Here is a 25,020-nt window from a genome sequence, read left to right as displayed (position 1 = left end):
GTGGGAGGAGTTTAAAAAGACATACTTGTTAAAAACCACATTATACACAGGAACAGATTGTGAAGGCCCCTTTCCCACCTATTGCATTTGGAATGTGCAGGGCATGCTACTTCTTAGGCCCTATAAAGCCTTACCTGTCCTATGCCAGTGCTAGCAGCTTTTGACATGAAAGAAAAGACACAAGTAATAAAAATACCAACAATTGACAATTCTTAAAATATACACTTTATTTTTACTGGTGCTTATTGTGAGTGTCTTATTTAATCTGTGAAGGTACATACCTTATGAAACTGGAGTTAAGGTATACCCTTGCAAAAGAAAATAGAGAAGCTACAAAATGTTTAAATATATACCTCCTTGTCCATTTCTGCTGTGGAATGCATTGTAGAAACATTGTAGAAAATAAGGCAGACTTCTGTAAGGGAACCAAACTGCAAAATTTGTTGGAGAGAAAAAGCAGGTGCCATCCTCCCCTTGTAGGATGGACCAGTGGACCTTCCAACACATTGCATAGCAACTCTAGGTGCCCACTGGCATCACAGGGTGAAATTAACTGACAGAAATTCATGGCCACCACCAAATTAAAAGTACAGCATGTCCCTCTTGTGGCACTGGATTCAAAGCTACAGAATCCTCTGACACCACCCAGTATTCGAAAAAACTGAAATCAAAGTAAATCAGAACCTCCAAACAATAGTTTAAACATCCACAATGAGTTCTTACAGTGCAATACAAATGTGTCATTTGAATAATATTTTTGTATTTGCAATATGAAAATAAAAGGTCTGTACATTAATTAAAGGTACAGTAATGACTATGAATTGTGTTTTTGTAATGCATCTAAAGTTGGCTTTGGCTTTTTGTTTTTTGTTATTATTTTTTTTATAAATCCATAGAAAATATTGAACATCTAATAAAATAAATAAAACATATTTTAATCATAGATGCTATTGATCAAGTTCAAAAACTCTTCTGTGTAGTTTTTTTTTATTTCTTTATACAATTTGCTACTAAACAGCCTTGAGAAAGCTCCCTATCAGTAGTGTGCAGAGGTGAATGATTGCCCCTTTTTCGGTGATATTAAAAAATAGAGTGGATCTATTTTTCAGAGATCAAAAACTCCTTCAGAAAGAGTGCATTTAATGTGTTGATTGTTAACAACTATAAGTGCTTTAAAAAAAAGCAGAGTGTTCTCTTCAAAGCCGCGAGACACGAACAATGATTTTCCTTCACTTGCAAGTCTGAGTTTTTGTTTTTCTTTGCATCATCTCTCGAAGGAAACTTCCATCCAAGATATCATTGATGTTTCCATACAGGTATGAAGAAAATTGGCAATGTTTTTTTTCCCATTTTTGGAGAACAACCCGTCAGCACTGATATTGCAGCAATCCAGTGTAATTTAACTTGTGATATAAGGTAATGCAAAAAAAAAAAAAAAAAGGCTTATCCGTTGATTTAATTGTGTTTTTTTATGCTTACTGCAGGGTACTGGAGGTAACCTTTGACCTGATGATCCATGGGACTTTCACAGAGTGAAGCACGCTCTGGTATAGATGAAGTTACCAACAACGAACTGGATCCCCTGTAAGGATGGGCTTCATTGACTGAAGGGTGTCAGCTATTCTGGGGGTGGTCGTAGAGTTTTCAGCTGTCTTTCATCTAGTGATTTCCAATATTTGAAGTTATTGTCCAGATGTTGCATTAAGTTCGGTAAGTCAGCAAATGCTGTGAGGGGAAAAAAAAAACGACTTGATAAATTGAATATGTTATTAGATTTGCTTTTAAATTCACCAAAGCAGATTGTAGTGCTTTCATTTTGAAGTCCAACCTTTATGCATACTTTAGTTAAAGAGTAACTCCACATTTGTTGAGAAAAAAACATGACCTATGTACAGTGCAGGGATTTTACCAATCTTTGTTGCAGATTCCTACCTTTTGTTACTCTGAAGAAATAGCTGTTTGTTTGTCTGTGTCCATGTGCAGTGAATCTGTATAGAAGTATTTCATAATTATCAATTAGCTGCTGCACCTGCAGGGCTCTAATGAGGAAAGTGGCAAGGTCTGCATCCATTTAGCCGTGATTTCCCTTTGGGAGTACCTCACCAAAAATGACAAAATCTAAATTGGCATCTTAGTGCAGACTTCTAGGAATATATTTTAGGGTGTGCCCCCCAAATATGTTTTTGTATATTGTAATAGACCCTGACCAGGTTTTTTGAGCTGGAGCACCCCTCCCCCTCTACATTACCTCTTATTTAGTGGCCCCCAGTGCATAGGAGGAATCCCCTTCAGTTCTCCCACATAGAGGAGTTCAGCTCCCATGGTTGAGACGGAGGATCTTCCATTCTATTACTAGGGTAGGACCCACTGATTCGGGGTACTTTGTCACATTAAGTGGGCTTAGCACTATATGACCATATAGTGTGACCAAACCTCCCCTATTTTTTTTAATATATCCAGGTGTTTTGAACTAGCCTTGCAGGAATTGTCATTCTTGAATGGGTCGCTGTAATCTGTTTTGTATTGTTTGTTGGTCTTATAGCAGAACCATATGTTTTTGTATATTCTAGGTCAGTAAGCCAATCACACAAGCAGGAAATTACATTTCAGGGAGGCGTTCTGTACACCACCTGTGTACAGAGTGCCTCCAGGTTGCCATATTGCATTGCATTTTACAGAAAATTACAGAGCAGCAGATTGAAAAGGAAAGGTAATTTTTAATAATTTTCAATGACTTGTGTCGCAATTGTATATGCTAGGGGTGCACCGAATGGAAATTTTGGTGCCGAAACCGAAAATGCAGGATTCACTTAGCTGAAAACTGAAACCGAAAATGACAGTTTTTAAAAAATATTTATATTTTTTATATAATTGTATTATATTCAACTTTTTAATTAATATCATCAATCAAATTAATATGAATTTATTGTTGGCCATTATTGGCACCTTTAGCCAAGAAAAGCTCAAGAAAAATGCAATTTGCAGACATGATACAAGAGATGGTTAGAGACTGCAATCTCTTACTTAAACTTAAACACACTGCTAATAGTATAAGCAAAATTTCCATTCGGTGCACCTCTAGCAGACATGATACAGGAGATGGTCAGAGACTGCAGAAAAGACACAAGAGATCAATGCAGCCTCACCAATCCATCAATTGCAGCCTAATCGATGCCTGTCAGAGGCAGCCTCACCAGTGTCCGTCAGATGCAGCCTCACCAGTGTCCATCAGATGCAGCCTCACCAGTGTCCGTCAGATGCAGCCTCACCAGTGTCCGTCAGATGCAGCCCCACCAGTGCCTGTCAGATGCAGCCCCACCAGTGCCTGTCAGATGCAGCCCCACCAGTGCCTGTCAGATGCAGCCCCACCAGTGCCTGTCAGATGCAGCCCCACCAGTGCCTGTCAGATGCAGCCCCACCAGTGCCTGTCAGATGCAGCCCCACCAGTGCCTGTCAGATGCAGCCCCACCAGTGCCTGTCAGATGCAGCCTCACCAGTGCCTGTCAGATGCAGCCTCACCAGTGCCTGTCAGATGCAGCCTCACCAGTGCCCGTCAGATGCAGCCTCACCAGTGCCCGTCAGATGCAGCCTCACCAGTGCCCGTCAGATGCAGCCTCACCAGTGCCCGTCAGATGCAGCCTCACCAGTGCCCGTCAGATGCAGCCTCACCAGTGCCCGTCAGATGCAGCCTCACCAGTGCCCGTCAGATGCAGCCTCACCAGTGCCCGTCAGATGCAGCCTCACCAGTGCCCGTCAGATGCAGCCTCACCAGTGCCCGTCAGATGCAGCATCACCAGTGCCTGTCAGATGCAGCCTCACTAGTGCCCGTCAGATGCAGCCTCACTAGTGCCCGTCAGATGCAGCCTCACCAGTGCCTGTCAGATGCAGCCTCACTAGTGCCCGTCAGATGCAGCCTCACTAGTGCCCGTCAGATGCAGCCTCACCAGTGCCCGTCAGATGCAGCCTCACCAGTGCCTGTCAGATGCAGCCTCACCAGTGCCTGTCAGCTGCAGCCTTACCAGTGCCTGTCAGCTGCAGCCTTACCAGTGCCTGTCAGCTGCAGCCTGTCTACCAGATGCAGCCTACCCATGCCTATCAGATGCAGTCTCACCAGTGCCTATCAGTGAAGGATGGGGGACAGGGGGTGATGTGAAGGGGAACTGAAGACACTACCAGGAAGGAGGCTGAGAACACTACTGTGAAAGGGAGGGGTAATGTGAAGGCGGCAGAGTACACTGCAGTGAAGGTGGGCTGCGAATACTACTGTTGGGGAGGGGGGTTGATGTGAAGGGGGGGGGGTGTTGTAAAGGGGGACATGAGAACACTACTGTGGATGGGGTAAAGGGGGGCTGAGAACACTACAATGAAGGGGGGCTGAGGAAATAATGAAGGGGGGAGGGGTGTGATTTGAAATGCCCTGTACTTTTGTGCATGTTCTCCAGCCACAGAGATGTGAACCTAGCCTAAGAGGAGAGGGTGGCTGTCATGTGAAAACATGCGGTTCGGACCTCTGCTGGAAGAAATATTTACAGACCAGGCTTCCGTGAGTTTTAATTCAATACCCCTGGTATTGGGCTTTCTTTAGCTGCGTTCACTTTGAATATGTAACCATGTGTAAACGAAATTAGGGGTGAAAAAAAAAAGAAGATTTTGCCTTGGATGATTCAAGTGAACACAGCTTCCCTTTATTCAGTGGGCTAAGTGGAATTGTTCTGCTGCTTCAGTTAAACAAACCCAGTGTGTGCTCTTTAGTGTATTTATTAGCGGAGACTTGGCTTCTGTGTTAGGTGACTTCTCTCCACAGCATACTTTTCGATGTCATCAATTAATGATTAGAACAGTCAGCGGTTAAAGTGGTCACCGTAGGTTTCCTCCTGCACCAGTGCACTGCTGACACTTAACTATTCAACAAAAGGAGACATGATAAAAGCCTGATTTTAAATCTAGTGTCCCAGTCACCGGCCATTACATTTTTCCCACTTAACCTGAAGGTTCTCAAGTTTTTCCCGAGAAAAAACACCTTATAAACCTCCATAAAATATGTAATGAGATAATGAATTCCGTAATATAAAATGTTATCTTACCATCCCATGCATCAAACATGTCCGAGATGAAATAATCCACAAATGAGATTTGGGATTTAGGAATACTACATGTATTCCTATCAAACACAGGCATTACCACAGGTAAACCTTGCCGCTTCTCTTCGTCTGTCTGCAGAAAAGAAAAAAATAATTTTACACTCAATATGAATTGCTTATAAGGATTCATGCGCACTGGCTTAACCGCTTTAGCCCCGGAAGATTTGGCTGCTGAATGACCAGGCCATTTTTTGCGATTCGGCACTGCGTCGCTTTAACTGACAAGTATGCGGTCATGCGACGCTGTACACAAACAAAATTTATGTAGTTTTTTTTCCCACAAAAAGAGCTTTCTTTATGTGGTATTTGATTATCTCTGTGTTTTTTTATTTTTTGCGCTATAAACAAAAAAAGAGCAACAATTTTGAAAAAAACACAATATTTTGTACTTTTTGCTATTATAAATATCCTCATTTTTTTTTTAAAAAAGCAAATTTTTTCTCAGTTTAGGCCGATATGTATTCTACATATTTTTAGTAATAAAAATCGCAATAAGCGTATATTGATTGGTTTGCGCAAAAGTTATAGCGTCTACAAAATAGGGTATAGGTTTATAGCATTTTTATTTTATTTTTTTTACTAGTAATGGCGGCGATCTGCGATTTTTATCAGGACTGCGACATTATGGCGGACACATCGGACACTTTTGACACATTTTGGGACCATTGACATTTATACAGCGATCAGTGCTAAAAAAAATGCACTGATTACTATAAAAATGTCACTGGCAGGGAAGGGGTTAGCACTAGGGGGCGATCAAGGGGTTAACTGTGTTCCCTCTCCCGGTGTTCTAACTGAAGGGGGGGATGGGACTGTCTAGGGGAGATGACAGATTGCTGTTCATACTTTGTATGAACACAGATCAATGTCTTCTCCCCTCAGAGAACCAGGATCTGTGTGCTTACACACACAGATCTCGGTTCTCGCTGTGTCACGAGCGATCGCGGGAGCCCGGCGGGCGCGATCGCAACGACTCCGGGGGGTAAACAGCGCACGTGTGCGCCCCCTAGTGGCCACACGGTGAAGTGATGTAACATAACGTCGCTTCGCCCAGCCGCGCCATTCTGCCGCAGTAAAACTGCAGTGGCGGGTTGGCAAGTGGTTAAAAAACATTGCTTCTACAGGAGTTTTGTGTTCTGCCTGTAGAAGCAGCTCAATGTTATCCAATGTGTCCATGCACATTAGGACGTTAAGAGGCATATTTTGAGTTTAACGTTTAGAGGCAGAAAAAAAAACCCTTCTGGTTCATGTTTCTGATTGGAGCTTGGAGGCAGAAAAAACGTAAAACTCTCCTAAACTCATCTAAACTTTGTACAAAAAATGCTCTATATGAGTATTTTTTACTCCTGAGAGAACAGACATTTTTTTTAAGCCCAGTGTGCATGGAGCCTAATAATTGAAAATATTACATTTTCGGGCAATATGAATTTGTAGTTTTCACACATCCATGCTTTGGAAAAATCCTTAAGGATCAGTAAAAGGCAGAATAAAGTGGTGATTTATCCTGAAGCCACAGCATGTATGGCAGGTAGGGAGGGTTATAGACATGGCTGTTCTTCTCACACTGAAAGGTAACAATCCTCTCTCAGATTGCACTGATTAGGATGGCATAAGACAATGGGATTGATTAACTAAAGGCAAATAGACTGTGTAGTGTGCACTTCGCAAAAGCAGTTGCATTTTCAAGAGCAGCTGCTCCAGAGCTTAGTAAATGAGGGGAAGCTCTGCTGACTTACATCATCCAATCAAGTGCAAGCAAAAATGCTGTTTTTCTTTCTTGCATGTGATTGGGTATTTTTTGCAAAGTGAAGCTTCACCTCATTTACTAAGCTCTGGAGAAACCGCACTTGAAGAATGCACATTCTATTTGCCTTTAGTAAATCAATGCCAATCTTCTCACTTTGTCTCTGACCCTCAGAAAAAGACAATAGGAAAACAAAATGATGTGTCTCTTTACAGTGTGCCCAGCATCTACTGCAAAGAGAATGGCTACATTTTCAAGAAAGTGGGTCTCACAGCCCAAGAGGCACAAAGAAGTGGAATAAGTGAGTGAATAACTTTTCTTTATAAAACACGTTCCTCATTAAAGTTGGGGCGAATGGTTCAGGCTGAACATTGGCTGTTTGCCCCGTTCGGGGAACATCTGAATTTGCATGGTGTTCGCCCCGCCGAATGCCCTGCAATGCACTGCACACTGCAGAGAGCATTTCGCACCCTGCTTGGGCAAAACCAGATTAAGCTGGTTAAGGAGCGGCATGGCGCACCCCCCAGTCCATACCGGCTAATTTTTTCAATAGCTGGGTGCCGGCAATTGCAACCTTGAGTCATTTAAATGTGGTTTGACTCGTTTTATTTTTTTATAAATGTCATTTTTGCTGCAGCATATACTATACATGCTATAGATGTGCCACTTTACAGGCAGACTAATGCGCCACTTTACAGGCAGACTAAGGGGACCCCCCCACGCACTATATTTGAAGGAATTTTTAATTTTTATTGCTGCACTTTAAAGCACCATTAAAATCACTGCTCCTGAAAAAACAATTGTTTTTTAAAAATAATTTGCCTTGATACATGTCCCCCAGGGTAGAACCCAGGCCCCCATACCCCTTTTATGACCAATTACTCACACATAAGCCTTGAAAATGGGCACATGTTATAGATGCAGCAGGTCCCACATCCCCTCCCAATCCCCCGTTGTGACCGCCAGCGGGCCATTTTCTCCCTGCACTTACTGTCACAATTTAAGTGACAGCTGCATCATTCATTCACAGAGTTCTGTGAATGTGAGAACTACAAGTACCTTAAAACTCTTGCGATTGTCAGCTTCTCAATGAACTACCAGGGCACTGTTGAGCGCTTTAGGAAGTTCATTGATACTTCCTGTCATTGTGTAACTACCTGCCCGTACGAGCAGACAGTTTACACTGACAGTCTGCAAGAACCATGCATTGCACCCACGATCTGCAGTAAAAAAATAAAATAAAATGCACATTTTTTCACCGGCAAAAAGATGTGCATTTATTTTTTTATACAAAGGTGAACTTATCCTTTAGGGGAAAATGAAAAGCCCCAGTTATTTACAGACCGCATTTTACTGGCTTAGGTGTCCGTTTATGAAGCAGTGATCACCGGTGATCCCGAGGATCACCGCTGATCACAGTCCATAAACAGTTTATGAAACAGAGATAATCGGGGGAGAACATGTTTGAACTTGTTCTCCCGCCTATTATCTCTACACACGGAGAATCCTCATGAATGACACAGTAACGGCCAGTTTATGAAGCGGTGATCTCACTGCTTCACTGGCGATCTGTGTCAGAATTCACACTCCCAGGTTCACCAGCTCAGATGTGGTGAATCGGGGAGTGAAGAGGAAATCTGGGGGGATCTGATGGGGAAGGAGGAAGATTTTTAACTTCCTTATGCCTCGTTCAGACCCCCCAACACTGTTAGCATGTCCCCCTGTCATATTTATGTGTATACATATATATACATATATACATATAATGTGTATATGTATATATATATAATGTGTGTGTATATACATGTATATATAATGTGTGTGTGTGTATACATATGTATATAATGTAGGGGGACTCATTATTTTATTAACATTAATCGTCCGTGTATTGAGCGGTGATAATTTATCACTGCTTAATAAACTGACATCTCTGTATTTCTGGTGCTGTAATCTCGTAAAGTCTCACGAGATTCCAGTATCAGGGGCCGTTCTCCACTGTTTGAAGCATTTGTAGATCGCTTCACTCCTCCGAAGGTGAAGCGATCTACAAAGCTTCATAAACTGGCACACAGAGGAGAAAAATCTTCACTGTGAATGCCGGAGAACGAAGCAGTGAATAGATTTCACTGCTTCATAAACGGACACCTTAGTGGGGAACTGTGGGTGGTATTGTCATAATGCCATAATGAGCCACAGGCAATGTACCCAAACGAATTGATAGCTGCCTGAAAAAGCTAATTTTAAGAGACATACAAAGTACCGGTATCTTCTACCAAAAACTCCATCTGCTAGCATTTTTTTGCAACTTTAGGTCTGCTTTAAAGCTGGTAGTAGATTTCGAATGGAAGTTCATATGAATATGCAGATGAAAATTCTAAGTAGAGTCTAATGCTGCGTACACACGAGCGGACTTTCCGACATACTTGGTCCGGCGGACCAGAGTCCGCCGCACAATCCGATCGTGTGTAGGCTCCGGCGGACTTTTTTTCCCCAAAAGTCTGCCGTACCTAGATTTGAAGCATGTTTCAAATCTTGGTCTGCTGGACTCAGTTCCTGACGGAAATCCCGTTCGTCTGTATGCTGGTCCGATGGACCAGATATGACGCAAGGGCAGGGTATTGCATCTCGCGCTCGCTGCAATAGGAAAAACACATTTTCCTATTGTGGCGAGCGCGGAGCATACCAGGCCCTAAAGTCTGGTATGGATTTTAAAGGGAACCCCCTACGCCGAAAAAACGGCGTGGGGTCCCCCCCTAGAATCCATACCAGACCCCGATCCGAGCACGCAGCCCGGCCAGTCAGGAAAGGGGGTGGGGACGAGCAAGCGCCCCCCCCTCCTGAACCATACCAGGCCGCATGCCCTCAACATGGGGGGTGGGTGCTTTGGGGGAGGGGGCGCCCTGCGGGGCCCCCCCACCACAAAGCACCTTGTCCCCATGCTGATGAGGACAAGGGCCTCTTCCCGACAACCCTGGCCGTTGGTTGTCAGGGTCTGCGGGCGGGGGGCTTATCGGAATCCGGGAGCCCCCTTTAATAAGAGGGCCCCCAGATCCCGGCCCCCCACCCTATGTGAATGAGTATGGGGTACATGGTACCCCTACCCATTTACCTAGGGAAAAAGTGTCAATAATAAAACACACTACACAGGTTTTTAAAGTAATTTATTAGACAGCTCCGGGGGGTCTTCTTCCGACTTCAGGGGTCCCTCCGGTTTCTCTTCTCCCGGCGTCTGGTTGGTTCTTCTCCGCTCTCTCTGGCCTCTTCTCCCGGTGTTCCAGTTCTTCTGCCGGCTCCTCCGCTATCCTCATGCCGCTCTTTTGCCAGCAGCGGCCCGGACTTCTGGCTTCTTGGCTTCTTCTCTTCTTCCGATGTTGACACGACGGTCTCTCAGGCTCGAATGCTCTCTGAGCGCTCCGATGTGACTTATATAGGCGGAGACCCCGCCCCCTTATGCCGTCACAGTCCCTGGGCATGCTGGGACTGTGACGTTTTAGGGGGGCGTGGTCACAGTTGATGTTGACCAGGCCCCCTAAAACGTCACAGTCCCAGCATGCCCAGGGACTGTGATGGCATAAGGGGGCGGGGTCTCCACCTATATAAGTCACATCGGAGCACTCAGAGAGCATTCCAGCCTGAGAGACCGTCGTGTCAACATTGGAAGAAGAGAAGAAGAGAGGAAGCCCAGAAGCCAAGAAGCCAGAAGTCTGGGCCTCCGCTGGCAAAAGAGCGGCATGAAGATAGCGGAGGAGCCAGCACAAGAACTGGAACACCGGGAGAAGAGGCCAGAGAGAGCGGAGAAGAACCAACCGGACGCCGGGAGAAGAGGAACCGAAGGGACCCCCGAAGTCGGAAGAAGACCCCCCCCGGAGCGGTCTAATAAATTACTTTAAAAACCTGTGTAGTGTGTTTTATTATTGACACTTTTCCCCTAGGTGAATGGGTAGGGGTACCATGTACCCCATACTCATTCACATAGGGTGGGGGGCCGGGATCTGGGGGCCCTCTTATTAAAGGGGGCTCCTGGATTCCGATAAGCCCCCCGCCCACAGACCCCGACAACCAACAGCCAGGGTTGTCGGGAAGAGGCCCTTGTCCTCATCAACATGGGGACAAGGTGCTTTGTGGTGGGGGGGCCCCGCAGGGCGCCCCCTCCCCCAAAGCACCCACCCCCCATGTTGAGGGCATGCGGCCTGGTATGTTCAGGGGGGGGGGGCGCTCGCTCGTCCCCACCCCCTTTCCTGACCGGCCGGGCTGCATGCTCGGATCGGGGTCTGGTATGGATTCTAGGGGGGGACCCCACACCTTTTTTTGGTGTAGGGGGTTCCCTTTAAAATCCGTACCAGACTTAAGGGCCTGGTATGCCCCGCGACGGGGCTCGCAAGATGTCAATCTCGCCAATAAAAGCGGCGAGATTCACTTCCTTTTCTAGTCCCGTCGTACCCGAGTCACGTTCAAAATGAACGGACTTGGCCGTGTGTGGGCAAGTCCGTTCATTCTGAAAGTCCGCCGTAACTCCGGCGAAAGTCCGTGGAAAGACGGGCGGACCTAGCCTGCCGGAAAGTCCGTTCGTGTGTAGGCAAATCCGTCCGTTCAGGTAGTCCGCCGGAAAGTCCGGCGGAAAGACCGTCGGTCCAAGTCTGCTGGAAAGTCCGCTCGTGTGTACGAGGCATAAGACTTCATTGAAAAGTAATTAAAAATGTTGTTTTCATTTAACATTTGATTTCGGAAGGAATGTAATTTGCCAAGTGAAAACCACACACTCTCAGAAATCCGTTCCTTTGAGAAAAATTTTTCCATCCTACTTCTTCAAATTTTCTCATCACAGTGGTTGAAAACGAATGTCAGCCACACTAACAATTAAAAAATCAAACATTCTTAGGCCTCATGCACACTGGGAGTTTGCCCGGCTCCTCTGAACGCTTTTTCTCCTGGCAAGAAGAAAAGTAACATAAAAAAGTGCCTAAAGTTGCATTTTGCAATAGCGTTTAGTCGTGTCAATCGTTTGGGCGTTCAGTCATTTATATGGCCAGAATATTAATTTATTCTAGCCACTAAAATAAATAAATGCTCAAGCGCTGAACAAGCCTAGCATTTAGGTCTGTTTAGGTGCATCAAGTGTTTTTTTCTGCTGAAACCCTCCTATCCTGAACACGCAAGTTATTTTCTTTTTTTCTGTCTCTAAACGGTCCTGTCTCTAAATGAACATATGTGCATGGACACATAGGCTAACTTGGAGGGGTAGAAACCGCCGCCCCCCCCCCCCCCCTTAAAAGTGGCGTTTTTGATCCCTAGTGTGCATGAGGCCTTAAATCGAAAAATTTAAATGAAATTCTACTAGGGTATGGCCAGCTTTACTCTCCATGAGTACCCCAAATGTATGTTGTACCTGAGCAAAATATTCTTCTGATATCCTACCAGCCCACTCAATACACTGCTCCAGTGCTCGGCATGGATTGGAGATGTCTGCACACTTAATAAGCATCCTCTTTATAAGTATCCGATTTTCCGGGGACGTCAAAACGGTTTTAACAGCATCGTCATCACCAGTGCCCTATGAGAAAATAAAAGTGGCAAACATAGGGGGTAAGACTTGCTGGTACTACAATGAAACTGAAGCCTAGAGTGAACTGAAGTCTTGGGGCTCCTGGACATGTTCCTTTCATTCCAGTTTATAAAGCCTCATAAAGATTTAATGGCAGCACAAGTACAAGCAAATATAGCTATAATACAGTTAATAATATCCAAAATAAAAACAGCCTATACATGTTTAGGTAAATTGTTGACCTCTGTCAGGTTTTTATTGCTGGCTGTGTCCTTGTTCAGGAGATTTTCCCTCACTTTGTGTCTACTTGAGGGATATCACAAAAATCAGGAAACAAGGGGAGATCTCCCCAGTGAGGATATAAACAGCAGTAGATATTTTTTTTTCTGGCAGAGTGAGGAAGGGTTACTGTCACTTCTATTGCAGAGATTCCTCCTCATTTTAAAGTGGACCTTGATTTTTTTAATCATTACATCTATTAAATCTTCTGGCCTTGTTTTAACTTTGGATTGTAAAACATTTTTTTTTTCTGCCAGTAAATACCTTAAACACTTCCTGACATCATGCACAGCTCTCTCTCTCACTTTTGTGAAAGTTTGCCAGGAAGAGAGGGGGGGGGGGGTGTGATTCATAAGAGAGCCAATGAGAGCTGCAGCGCTGGAGGTGTGCCTCTGTGTGTCGGTGTAAATCCAGAAAGTGAACAGGCAGCAGCTTCAGCTGCCCACAGTTAAAATGGCTGCAGCCAGACTCAGTGGAAGGAGATTTCTGCAGCATATTTGGCAAGTACAGAATATATAAAATAATATGAAAAGTGGTTGGAGGGAAGCTTCAGAATAGCAAAGATGTTTTTATTACAAATTATATGAGCAGACTGCAGTTCCTCTTTAAATCCAGGTTACGAGTGTCAGACAAAACAGGGAGTAATGGGAAGTCTCCCCAACTGGGACTTAGACAGCACAAAATACAGTACAGTTTTTTTTAGAAGAGTAAGGAATGATTGAACCTTTGCCTTCATCTCAGTTGAAGAGATTATTCAAGCTAAGAAATGTTTGACAGAAAGAGAAGTCAAAGAAAATCTCCTCAATGAAGGCAGACAGCATGTAAAACCTTATAGAGGTTCCAGGACAAATGCAATTTCTATGTGATAACTGTTAGCGATGCACTCCTGTTCAAGTACTGTCTGTATTTGCTTTGCATAAAAACCTAATAAAAACGACTGAAATAATAGAAAAAAAAAATCTTTAAGAGGTTCCAGCCCTTATCCACTTTATCCAAAATGAAAAAATAGAGTTTTGGCTGGAGCTAAACTTCAACAGCTGTAGAAATCTTCATAGCATTTCTACAGATCCTTACATACTGTATTACTGTAGGTCTATAAATGAACCAAAAGTTGCATTTTTCATTGAAACAGCACTAAAGTACCTGTACATGCCATATATTCAACAGGGTTGCCTATGTTTGGTATAAAAGAAATTCTCTTTTAGAAGGCTAGAAAAATCTCCTCCCTATTCATGAAAGACTGTAAAAGAGAAAGTGCAAACAACCGATCAGTTTAAAACTAAATGATGAGAATAAATGATGATTGTTGGGTGAAAGACCATGCATTTCCTCACTGTGAACTCCCAGAGCATAGTATAGAGTGGCAAATCTATAGGTGAAGCAGGCTGAAGGAAGTCCAGATATTTGCTCACATTGTTGATGAAGGTCACCTAAAGCCTCCATATACACAACTGTGTGAAGATTCATGTACATCCTTACTATGAAGTCAGATCATAAAGTGCAATGATATTATTGTAATTACCATGCCCCAGAGATCAAAGATGCCCCAGTTACTAATATTCACAAACCATAATTTTTAAAGCAAACCTTCCATGAGAAGAATGGGGCTGTCATTGATAACCTTTCTCTGGTTTCTGGTTGATTGACTGCTATGCTTTCTTTAAAGCTGAAGTTTAGGCATGGCAGTTTTTACATAATTACAAATTTGGGCCAATGTTAGTTTGCATATGTCATATCTGTGGGATTCCCACAGTAGTAGGAAGTATGATATAAAATAAAAGGGGGTGGGCTGCAATGGCGACATCCTCCTTTAAAAGCAAGATGCCTGGCTGCCAAGATCACTTTTCCATTGCAATGCCATTTCAGTCAGTAACATGCAAAAATTATGCAAATTACCGTATTTATCGGCGTATAACATGCACAGGTGTATAACACGCACTCCAATTTAAGAGGAAAGTTTCAGGAAAAAAAAAAAACTTTTTTTTAAATAAACCACTTTGAAGCAAAATAATGGTCAGTGAGCATCAATGCAGCCTGATTAGTGCCCATCTGCAGCCTCAATGCAGCCTGACCTGCGCCCATCTGCAGCCTGACCTGCGCCCATCTGCAGCCTGACCTGCGCCCATCTCCCCCATCAATGCAGCTGCCAGATTAAGCCTCACCATCTCTCAATGCAGGAAATCACTGAGCCGTCATCTGCTGTTTACTCGGCTCTCAGTTGGCAGTCACATACACAGTCCCGCCTCTGACATCAGCATTGGACCAGCTCCTGTGATAGACAGAACATTGGTCAAATGTCGGTGACTGTGTGTGTGACGTGAGAGCAGAGTGAGAGCTGAGTGGAGAGGAGATGGCGGCTTGTGAATTCCGGCGGTGCTCGTCCCCCTCCTTCCCCTCCGAAATACGCTGTCGCCGTATAACACGCACCCCTGATTTGTCCCCTATTTTCAGGGAAAAAAAGTGCGTGTTATACGCCGATAAATATGGTAGTTGTTCTGGCTTAACTTGCTGCACAATTGTTTTGGGTCAATGACTCGGAAAATATTTAAATAGGAAGAACAGAATGGCAATAAAAAGGTTTCAGGAGTAGCACCATGTTTTTTATGAAAAATATTTCTGAAGCAACCAATTTTATGTTACACTGCCAATCCAAATGCTAAAAACATTTTTAATGTATCTAAACATTTCAAGACAGTGCAAGGAGGTAACCTTGACACTTTTTCTTTCTTTGGTCTAGAACAAACTAAACAATCTACAAGAGGGGGGACACCCATCGCACCCTGCTCCAACGGGAGGTGTGGTGGATACACACCTTAAATACCAGGATGCCGTTTGGTATGAATAACAGGATGGATGTTAGCCTGTTTTTGAAATAAGTCTTTGAAATGTATTATTTATTTTGTACTGTGATTTAACCGCTTCACCCCTGGAAGATTTGGCTGCTCAATGACCAGGCCATTTTTTGCGATTCGGAACTGCGTCGCTTTAACTGACAATTGCCCGTTCGTGCGACGTTGTACTCAAACAAAATTGACTTCCTTTTTTTCCCACAAATAGAGCTTTCTTTTGGTGATATTTGATCACCTCTGCGGTTTTTATTTTTTTATAAACAAAAGAAGAGCGACAATTTTGAAAAAAACACAATGGGGTCGATTTACTAAAACCGAAGCGTGCAAAATCTGGTGCAGCTGTACATGGCAGCCAATCAGCTTCTAACTTCAGCTTGGTCAAGTAAGCTTTAACAAAAAAAACTGGAAGCTGATTGGTTTCTATGCAGAGCTGCAGCAGATTTTGCATTCTCAAGTTTTAGTAAATAAACCCCACTATCTTTTACTTTTTGCTATAATAAATATCCCATATTTTTTATCAAAAAAAAATTATTTTTCCTCAGTTTAGGCCGATATGTATTCTTCTACATACGCAATAAGTGTATATTGATTGGTTTGCGCAAAAGTTATAGCGTCTACAAAATAGGGGATAGATTTATGGCATTTTTATTATTATTTTTTTTTTTACTAGTACTGGTGGCGATCTGCGATTTTTATCGGGACTACGACATTATGGCGGACACATCGGACACATTTTTGAAACCACTGACAATTATACAGCGATCAGTACTATAAAAATGCAAAAAAAAAATTACTGTGTAAATGTCACTGGCAGGGAAGGGGTTAACAGTAGGGGGTGATCAAGGGGTTAACTGTGTTCCCTATGTGTGTTTCTAACTGTGGGGGGATGGGACTGTCTAGGAGGAGAGAGAAATCGGTGTTCATACATAGTATGAACACATGATCTGTCTCCTCTCCCCTGAAAGAATCGGGATCTGTGTGTTTACACACACAGATCCTGGTTCTCGTTCTGTCACGAGCAATCGCGGGAGCCCGATGGTCAGGCACGCGCTGTGGGCACACCCCTAGTGGCCAAAAGGCGAAGCAACGTAAGGTAACATTGTTTCACCCAGCCGTGCCATTCTGCCGCAGTAAAACTGCGGTGGCTGGTCAGCAAGTGGTTAAAAGACAAAATTTTCCACTGTTGCATCAGTGGGACTTTAATGGTTAACATTTTGTGTTTCCTGTTTAAACCCCCTGTCATATGTGATCATCTGGCCCAGGTTTTGGTCATCTCCATTTGTAATCAATAAATGTGATGATTTTTTAATTAAGCTAAATACAGCGCCTCTCACTTTAGGAGGGTTGTTTCTTTATATATACACCTGTTTTTAATGTCATATATTAATACTATGATGAAGGCTTAGGCCGAAACGCGTCAGCATTTTGGATGATGTTACTGCTATGATGCTACATAAATACAATAAATTTTTCTATGGAGAAGCTATCGAGTTGCCGGCTTGTACTTGTTAAGGATTCACTGTGAACTCAATTAACCAGAGCACTGATTACTCTGCACACTAATTGCATTATACAGCGGTAGAGTTTGGGCGAGTTTTCTCTTGCAATTTTATATTACTCTTTTTTTAATGGATAGGATAATAAATGTAATCATAAAGGAACTAAAGAAAAGCCTTAAAAAAAAAAAAAAATAAATAAAAATAAAAAAAATGTATAAGATATTGTTCTGGTCCTAAGGGAAATGCACAGTACATTTCATTGCAGGCTGCAGACAAACTATTTAGTCTGTAACAGCTGATGACATGAATAACAGGCTGCACAGTACATGGAAGCTGATTATACAAGGTCACTTTAGTTCTGGGTCTTTCAGGCACAGATTTACACACCTCATTCTCTTCAACAGCTGTCAATGGCTTATTGATGCTGTTTACAAACTTGTTGACGTGTTCAAAATGCTTTGTCATCTCTGTTGCTAAAACCATGTCGATGATAGCTTGCCGTAATGTACGGTATTCATTCCTGTTACAAGAACACAAAACAAACTTAAATATGTTATCCAGTCATTACTAAAAAGAAAGCAACGCACATTAATCACGTACTAGCAGAAATACAAAGTGGCCATCCCAGCCGTAAAGCCATTAACAAGAGTGCTATATCTTACCAACAAGCCAGCGCTGGAAGAGTGGAGATTTGGTAAAGCCCAACTACATGCAAAACTGCTGCATTCAAGGCAAGCTATAGCCAGTTTTGAAAAGGAACACCAAAGACACAAAGGAAGAAGTGCAAAACTGACTCATCTCTGTAGTCAAGTTTTTTTGACTTATCATTCATTTTGATCCTGCCTTCCAATTCCCCCTGCCCCAATTCCCAAACGTGTTGTGCTACATAATGTCCTTTATACAACATTACAACCCACCTCCTATTACCATTTACCACTGCAATGTATCATCACACACAGCAAAAGCTATATCTATATCTCTATATATATAAATATATATATATATATATATATATATATATATACACACATACATACAGTGAGGGGGAAAAAGTATTTGATCCCCTGCTGATTTTGTATGTTTGCTCACTGACAAAGAAATGATTAGTCTATACAGTGCCTTGAAAAAGTATCCACACCCCTTGAAATTTTCCACATTTTGTCATGTTACAACCAAAAGCGTAAGTGTATTTTATTGGAATTTTATGTGATAGATCAACACAAAGTGGCACATAATTGTGAATTGGAAGGAAAATTATAGATGGTTTCACATTTTTGTTTACAAATAAATATCTGAAAAGTGTGGTGTGCATTTGTATTCAGCCCCCTTTACTCTGATACCACTAACTAAAATCTACTGGAACCAATTGCCTTCAGAAGTCACCTAATTAGTAAATAGAGTCCACTTGTGTGTAATTTAATCTCAGTATAAATATAGCTGTTCTGTGAACCCCTTAGAGGTTTGTTAGAGAACCTTAGTAAACAAACAGCATCATGAAGGCCAAGGAACACACCAGACAGGTCAGAGATAAAGTTGTGGAGAAGTTTAACACAGGGTTAGGTTATAAAAAAATATCCAAAGCTTTGAACATCTCACGGAGCACTGTTCAATCCATGATCTGAAAATGGAAAGAGTATGGCACAACTGCAAACCTACCAAGACATGGCCATCCACCTAAACTGACAGGCCGGGCAAGGAGAGCATTTATCAGAGAAGCAGCCAAGAGGCTCATGGTAACTCTGGAGGAGCTGCAGAGATCCACAGCTCAGGTGGGAGAATCTGTCCACAGGACAACTATTAGTCGTGCACTCCACAAATCTGGTCTTTATGGAGGAGTGGCAAGAAGAAAGTCATTTCAGATGAGACCAAAATTAAATGTTTTGGCCTAAAAGCAAAATGCTATGTGTAGCGGAAAACTAACACTGCACATCACCCTGAACACACACCGTGAAACATGGTGGTGGCAGCATCATGTTGTGGGGATGCTTTTCTTCAGCAGGGACAGGGAAGCGTCCATTTACATCTCCCCCCACAGCTGTCCCCTTCACATCACCTCCACCACACACACAGCTCTGCTGCCCTACAAATCTACCTCCCTTCCAGCATGTCTTCCATTACATCCCCCTCCCACTTGCCCCTCTTCACAATACCCTCCCCCCACAGCACTGCTCTACTTTCACATCCCCCTCCTCCCACCACAATAATTTGCTCTGCCCCCTTCACATCTCCCACCCGTCAACTCACCCCCCACACACACACAGCACTGCCACCTTCACGTCAACCACTGCCTCCCCTCCACAGCCATGTCCTCTTGCCTACCTTACAGAGAGCGGACAGCAGCCAGGAGGCACAGCACCTCTGGATGCAGGATGGGAGCAGGGGGCTGCCAAGGTTAACTTTTCCTATATTGGTCCTTGGCCTAGCAACCAATCACCTGCTAGTTAATCTAGAAAGCTAACTCATGCAGCTCCTGCTCCTTCTATCTCCTTCTATCTAGTGTGGCTGTGCCTCCTGCTCTCTCCTTGCTATCCCCTGCCTCCTTCTCTCCGGGCTGCCTTGAGAATGATAGCAGTGGAGGCCAGGGGGAAGGAAGGCTCCTAAATGGTGTGACCATGGGTCCAGATGGGACAGCAGCTTGGTCCGCATGGAGCACGTGGTACGCCACTTAGTGATGCCTGCTATACTGTACTTATACTGTTGTTAAATTCACCAGTGCTCTTAAAGGGCCCTGCGCTTTGCACTGCCCACTGGGGCTTAGTCACAGAGGTCTATGAACTAAGCCCCGATGGTCGGGGTGAAATGTGTCATAGGACGTGTTTAGCAGACAAGCAGCGGCTAAGGCCATTTCTTATCTCCATCTTGCACGGGCTGGTTGGGAGAGTGGCGTCCATTCCACTCCATTGCATGTTACTCCCTGGATGAATATAGTAAGACGTTGGCACCCCATCTCCTAAGATCAAATGGAAGAATCTTCTCAACTTACGTTGCATTAACTGTTCTTAGGTTAATAGTTCAACTGGCCACATATTAAATCTGGCCAAACCAGCAGGTCCTAAATTCATGAATTATACATTTATTTGAAGAACACCTGATAGTTTTTCTGATACCTCTAATATCTAATCTTCATTTACTATTAAACACATTTTCAGTGACTCAGTTGCAAGTAAGAAGAGCCCAATAAAGTACTGTTTGTCCTCAGTCTTACCTCTCCATATTTTTGAATATATTGCACTTGTCATCTCTCGTGGTCAGCTGGAAAGCCAGTGCTGCATGATGGCTCTCCAGCACCGCTGTGTCATTGTACAGGATGGCCAACTCACTACCAGCATTGCAGAGGAAAGAGTTTGTTCTCCCTGGATGATCCACATCATGAACAGTGGCAGCAATGAGAGCAGCAACCTCATCAATTGGCTCCAAGCTTTGCTGAAAAAAAAAAAGACAAGAAATCAGTAATAGTGCAATCTGGCACATTTGTGAAATTGCTGCTAATGGTTCTATGCTCCCCTGGGATAGGAATACATATGTTAATTGACTACAGTATCAGCAGCAGCAAATGTTACAAGTCGGGTTCACTTCAATGCATTATTGCAAAAAAAATAAGTGACACTTTGCTAAGTTCTTCTATGTGTTGATACACCTTACCTACCCCAGGAGCCAGGGAGCTCCTAATGAGTTTCAATACACCTTAACGACCCTAAATGTCAGGGGTCTTGGTTGGTCTAATACATCTTACCTACCTCAGATACCAGGAAATGTTAATGGGTGTCAATACCTTACCTACCCCAGGTGAAAGCAAGTGTTTAGGATGTGTCAATACAGCTTCCTTATCCCAGGTGTCAAGGAATGCTTTTTTGGTCTCAATACACCTTACCTAAGTGTTTGGTGGATGTTAGGAATGTATGCCAACTGACTCTTTCTGATGCCCAGATATATACATCAAAGCTAATTTAATTGTGTAGCATTGCTCTGTCATAATATGGGCACTCTCCTGTGCTAAAAAGCAGGATAGCGAGCAAGACTGTGCATGAGCTGTTTGTAACAGAGGTGACCAAGATTTTTTCATCTGGACAATGCAAAAGTGCATAATGCCTCAGCAATGCTGTTGAATTCTACAGAGATTATAGCTTCAGCATTGGTTTGTGGATAACAGCTGCACTGGTAACCTGAGAACAATTATGTTAGTACCAGAGATAAAACATAAAGTTACTATGTACATTTTTAGGCATGTTATAATGAAATGCTCAATAATGTGGATAGACTCTAATCCTCTAATACACATTTGTTTTCTACCTCATATATGGAGGTTGGAGGATCTAAAGCCAGCTAATTAATGGATGATATGATTTTTCATCAACATCAACTTAGAACGAGTCATGTGATCTCTGTCCAGCTGCAATGCAATCCTAACTGGATTCTGTATTACAGCCAACAGTATCCTAATAACATTAAGTGTTCAGGGAGACATGGTAGGTCCTAAGGGGGATACAATTATCATTTTGTAACTTACCTTCACTCTTTCTTTGCACAGGAAGTAAGCAGTGGCATGTAAGACATCAGCGGAATGTGTTGAGTTATGATAAGCATTGCTCGAATGGTAGTTTGACTCAATAATGTGGAGCCAAGATCTCAATGTCGCTTCTGAGCAATTCAAGAATGAACAAACGCCAAATCGAGCAAACATTTTAAGGCCAAGGTACACTAAGGGCCTGTGTGAAAAGAGCAAATTCATGTTGTCAGAGAAATTATTGGTGACTTTCAGCAATGCTACATAATAGGGGATTAACAAAATAGGATTTTTAATTTATTGAAAAATCTTTTTTTTTGGAGTACATTAAGGTACTCAGGGTGTAGTATTTTAGGTAAATTGGATTATGCTGCTTCCTTCAGGAGACTGGACACTGGCCAACAAAGTTATAGGAGTAACCTTGTATAACCTCACCCAATCCCATCATGCCTCAGTTTTGTAGCAAACAAAGGTAGGAGTGGATACTAAGAACATAGGGGAAGGACCAGTGTCCCTTAAAGAGGAAGTAAACCTTGGTGGGTTTTACTTCCTCTTTATTTCCCTGCAAAGGTAAAGCATAATGGGCTAGTATGCATAGCATAGTAGCCCGTTGTGTGTCACTTACCTGAAACCGGAGCCTGCGATGTCACCGCTGTCCCCACTAGTAGCGAGCATCCATCTTCACCCCTCTTCCTTCTGGGGCGCAAACTTTGGCTCTGTGACTTGCCGGAGTCACATGACGTCACAGCATGACCCCTATTAGAAACGGCACGATCTGCCCTTTCTAAATGCGCATGCGCCGCGTGGCTTTTTTGTAAATATCTCCTAAACCGTGTAGGTTTAGGAGATATTTCAAGCACCTACAGGTAAGCCTTAATATAGGCTTACCTGTAGGTAAAAGTGGTTGTACAGGGTGTACAACCACTTTAATGTATTTCAAGAAAAGGATTTTCTGGTATGTCAAAAATCCTATTTTCTTAATCGTACATTAAAGGACACAGGATGAGTTAATTCAGGTACATTGGGATGTCCAAAAGCAGTCCAACGGATGGGTAGGCAGCAAAGCAAATGAAAAGCTACCAGGATACCCTATGGGTTAATCAAGGGGGATCAACAGAGCCTACAGAACTGCCTGAATGACCAAAGACAGTGTCAGTTGAGGCCTGAACATCCACATGGCAAAACTTAATGAACATGTGAACCAAAGACCAGGTGGCAGCCATGAGAAACAGATGCTTTATTCTGAAAAGCTCAAAAATCACTAACTGATCTGGTAGAGTGTGTGAAACCTTGTCCTCAAGGCCATAGCAGGCTGTCCCTTACAGGGTCCTTCTGGAATGACAAACAGAGAGTCATACAACATCTTCTAATAACGCACATGAAAAAAGTGTCCATAAGTGATGTCACACAATACATCAGTCCATAAAAATTGTACAAAATATTAGGAAATGCCAAGGGTCAGTTCCAAACATTAAAGTGCATGTGCAAAGAAAATAGTGGGATGATTAATAATATCAACGTGCAAATAGTGCAAAAAAATACATGTGCAAATAGGCCTCTGAAAATATTGTAGTCACACTTGCTTCCACCATCCAGAATCCACCAGGAGTGTGCTCTAGCAGCTCACCTTAATCAAAAACCACAAGGATCTAACAGTGCTTTCGGTATAAATATCCTTAACGGAAGATCACATTCCACTCTCCTCTCCTTAGAACATAAAGCCAGGGACGAGATAAATGGGGCAGTAACTATGATGGTAAGCATTAATAACTCTCCTACTGTGCCGTAATAATCCTCTTCCACTCCTCCATTTAATAAGGGCCATATAAGACAAAGGAAATCTCCATAGTGCAGTAATCCGTAAAAACAATATTTCGTTAAGATAGGAAATTACCGGGTCCACTACAGGGACAGCCCACTTTTTTAAGAACCCCTCTTTAATAGCATATTGCTGGGCAAAACGCTTGGGAGGAGTAAAGACTTTATCAGGATTACGCCAATCACTATACAAAACTGGTTGCAACACAAGCTTGAAACTTTAGGTACAGCTGATGGAGGTAGCTCCAAGTCTAGGCATCTGTGGACTGCGTCAATAGGGACCAATATTTAATATACAAAGATATATATAAATATATATATATATATATATATAGTTATATATATATAGTTATATATAAAGTTTTGGAGTTATGTCTGCGGATTGGGACTCCTCAAATAATGTCATGGTACAATACTCTGCATCCTCAGCTGACTGTGCAGTAGCAGCTGCAGCCCCAGGGAAACAAAAGATGGACTCTGCAGGTGAGGACATGGAAGCATGTTTGTGCCCCCTGCTTTCTGAATCAGCTAACATGGCTGTTTCCTCCATAAACTCAAAACATAGTAGCAGAGAATCCTTTCCCTAGATAAGAGGAAGAACTACCTTTTTACCCCTGAAGATGACAGGTAAGACTGCGAGGAAGAGGCAGGGGAAAGTGGTCTGGGCTATTAGTGTCAGGTCCCTAAGAGAGTACACTGCAAGGCCCCCTTGGCATTTTTAGAGCATCGCAAGCTGGCAAGGCACCTAGGACTTATAATCTACCATCCTAGACATAAAAGTGTGGGATTGCCCAAAGGGGTACTTAGGCCTGGTTCAAACCTATGCATTTTTTAGTGCGTTTAGTGCGCTAAGATGGTTTCCTATGGGTCATGTTCACATATGTGAATTAATTGGAAAGGGTCAGGGACAAGCAGGTCGTGTTTTTGGTTCCATAGATTTCAATGGATCAAAAATGTGTATTAAAAAAGCAAAATGCAACTGTAATATGCATCAACTGCAACCTTCATAGGTGTGAATGGGCCTTACAAACCAATGATTAAAAAGCATGGGTTAATGCTGTCTATGTTCAGGTCACTATAAAGCAGCAGGTTGCCCAGGGGAGCATCCAGTGGATCGTTGAAGTGGTTCAAATACAAAGGAGATGGTGGGAATGTAACAAAGTCTGCTTGCATAGTGGAAAAAAGGAGCATGCACACGCAATGGGAACCCTGGAGAAGACTTGCTCAGGAGCAATAGGGCCAAAGAACAAGTGCAACTGGAGTATAGGACTGCTAGCTTGCCAAACTCAAATATGGCACAGCTCCCTTGGTTGCAGTCCAAGCTCTACAAGTTAACCCCTTAGCAGAAAAAAACAGAGGAAAAGTAGGCACCATCAGACTCAGAACAGGGTTCCACCAGACAGGTGAACTGTGGCCTTGGACCTGTAAAGAGATCTGTGGCTTGCTCATGCATAACACACAGGTGTCTAGGGTGAGTGCCTTCAGCAGAGCCCAGTGCTCATAGACACATTATAGGCCTGGCCTCTCAGTGGGGTCTGGGTATGGCTTTTATGGCAACTGAGAGCAACTTCTAACTATGCAGCAACTGAATAAACCTGCTAGACAAAAAAACCCTGCATAAAAAAAGAAAGAAAAGGTTTTGCT

At 43.1% G+C, this 25,020-nt stretch overlaps 1 protein-coding gene across 4 annotated transcripts in view; it reads right to left on the bottom strand.

Moving 5' to 3' along the window:
* Window positions 1–202: 202 nt before the first annotated feature.
* PDE8A (phosphodiesterase 8A) overlaps window positions 203–25,020 on the bottom strand; it is a 478,153-nt gene continuing 453,335 nt past the window's right edge. For all 4 annotated transcript variants that reach the window (XM_073618600.1, XM_073618598.1, XM_073618599.1 and 1 more), the window contains 6 exons: window positions 21,562–21,760; window positions 20,260–20,477; window positions 17,442–17,574; window positions 12,272–12,436; window positions 5,085–5,214; window positions 203–1,725 (listed from right to left, as the gene is read on the bottom strand). In XM_073618600.1, the coding sequence (XP_073474701.1) occupies window positions 1,619–1,725; window positions 5,085–5,214; window positions 12,272–12,436; window positions 17,442–17,574; window positions 20,260–20,477; window positions 21,562–21,760 (952 nt within the window). In that variant the 3' untranslated portion in view covers window positions 203–1,618. The remainder of the gene's footprint in view (window positions 1,726–5,084; window positions 5,215–12,271; window positions 12,437–17,441; window positions 17,575–20,259; window positions 20,478–21,561; window positions 21,761–25,020) is intronic.

Source organism: Aquarana catesbeiana, linkage group LG03 (genome assembly GCF_042186555.1).
Source record: "Aquarana catesbeiana isolate 2022-GZ linkage group LG03, ASM4218655v1, whole genome shotgun sequence".
In the NCBI taxonomy this organism is placed as follows: domain Eukaryota; kingdom Metazoa; phylum Chordata; class Amphibia; order Anura; family Ranidae; genus Aquarana; species Aquarana catesbeiana.
This window is presented reverse-complemented; position numbering and strand designations above follow the sequence as displayed.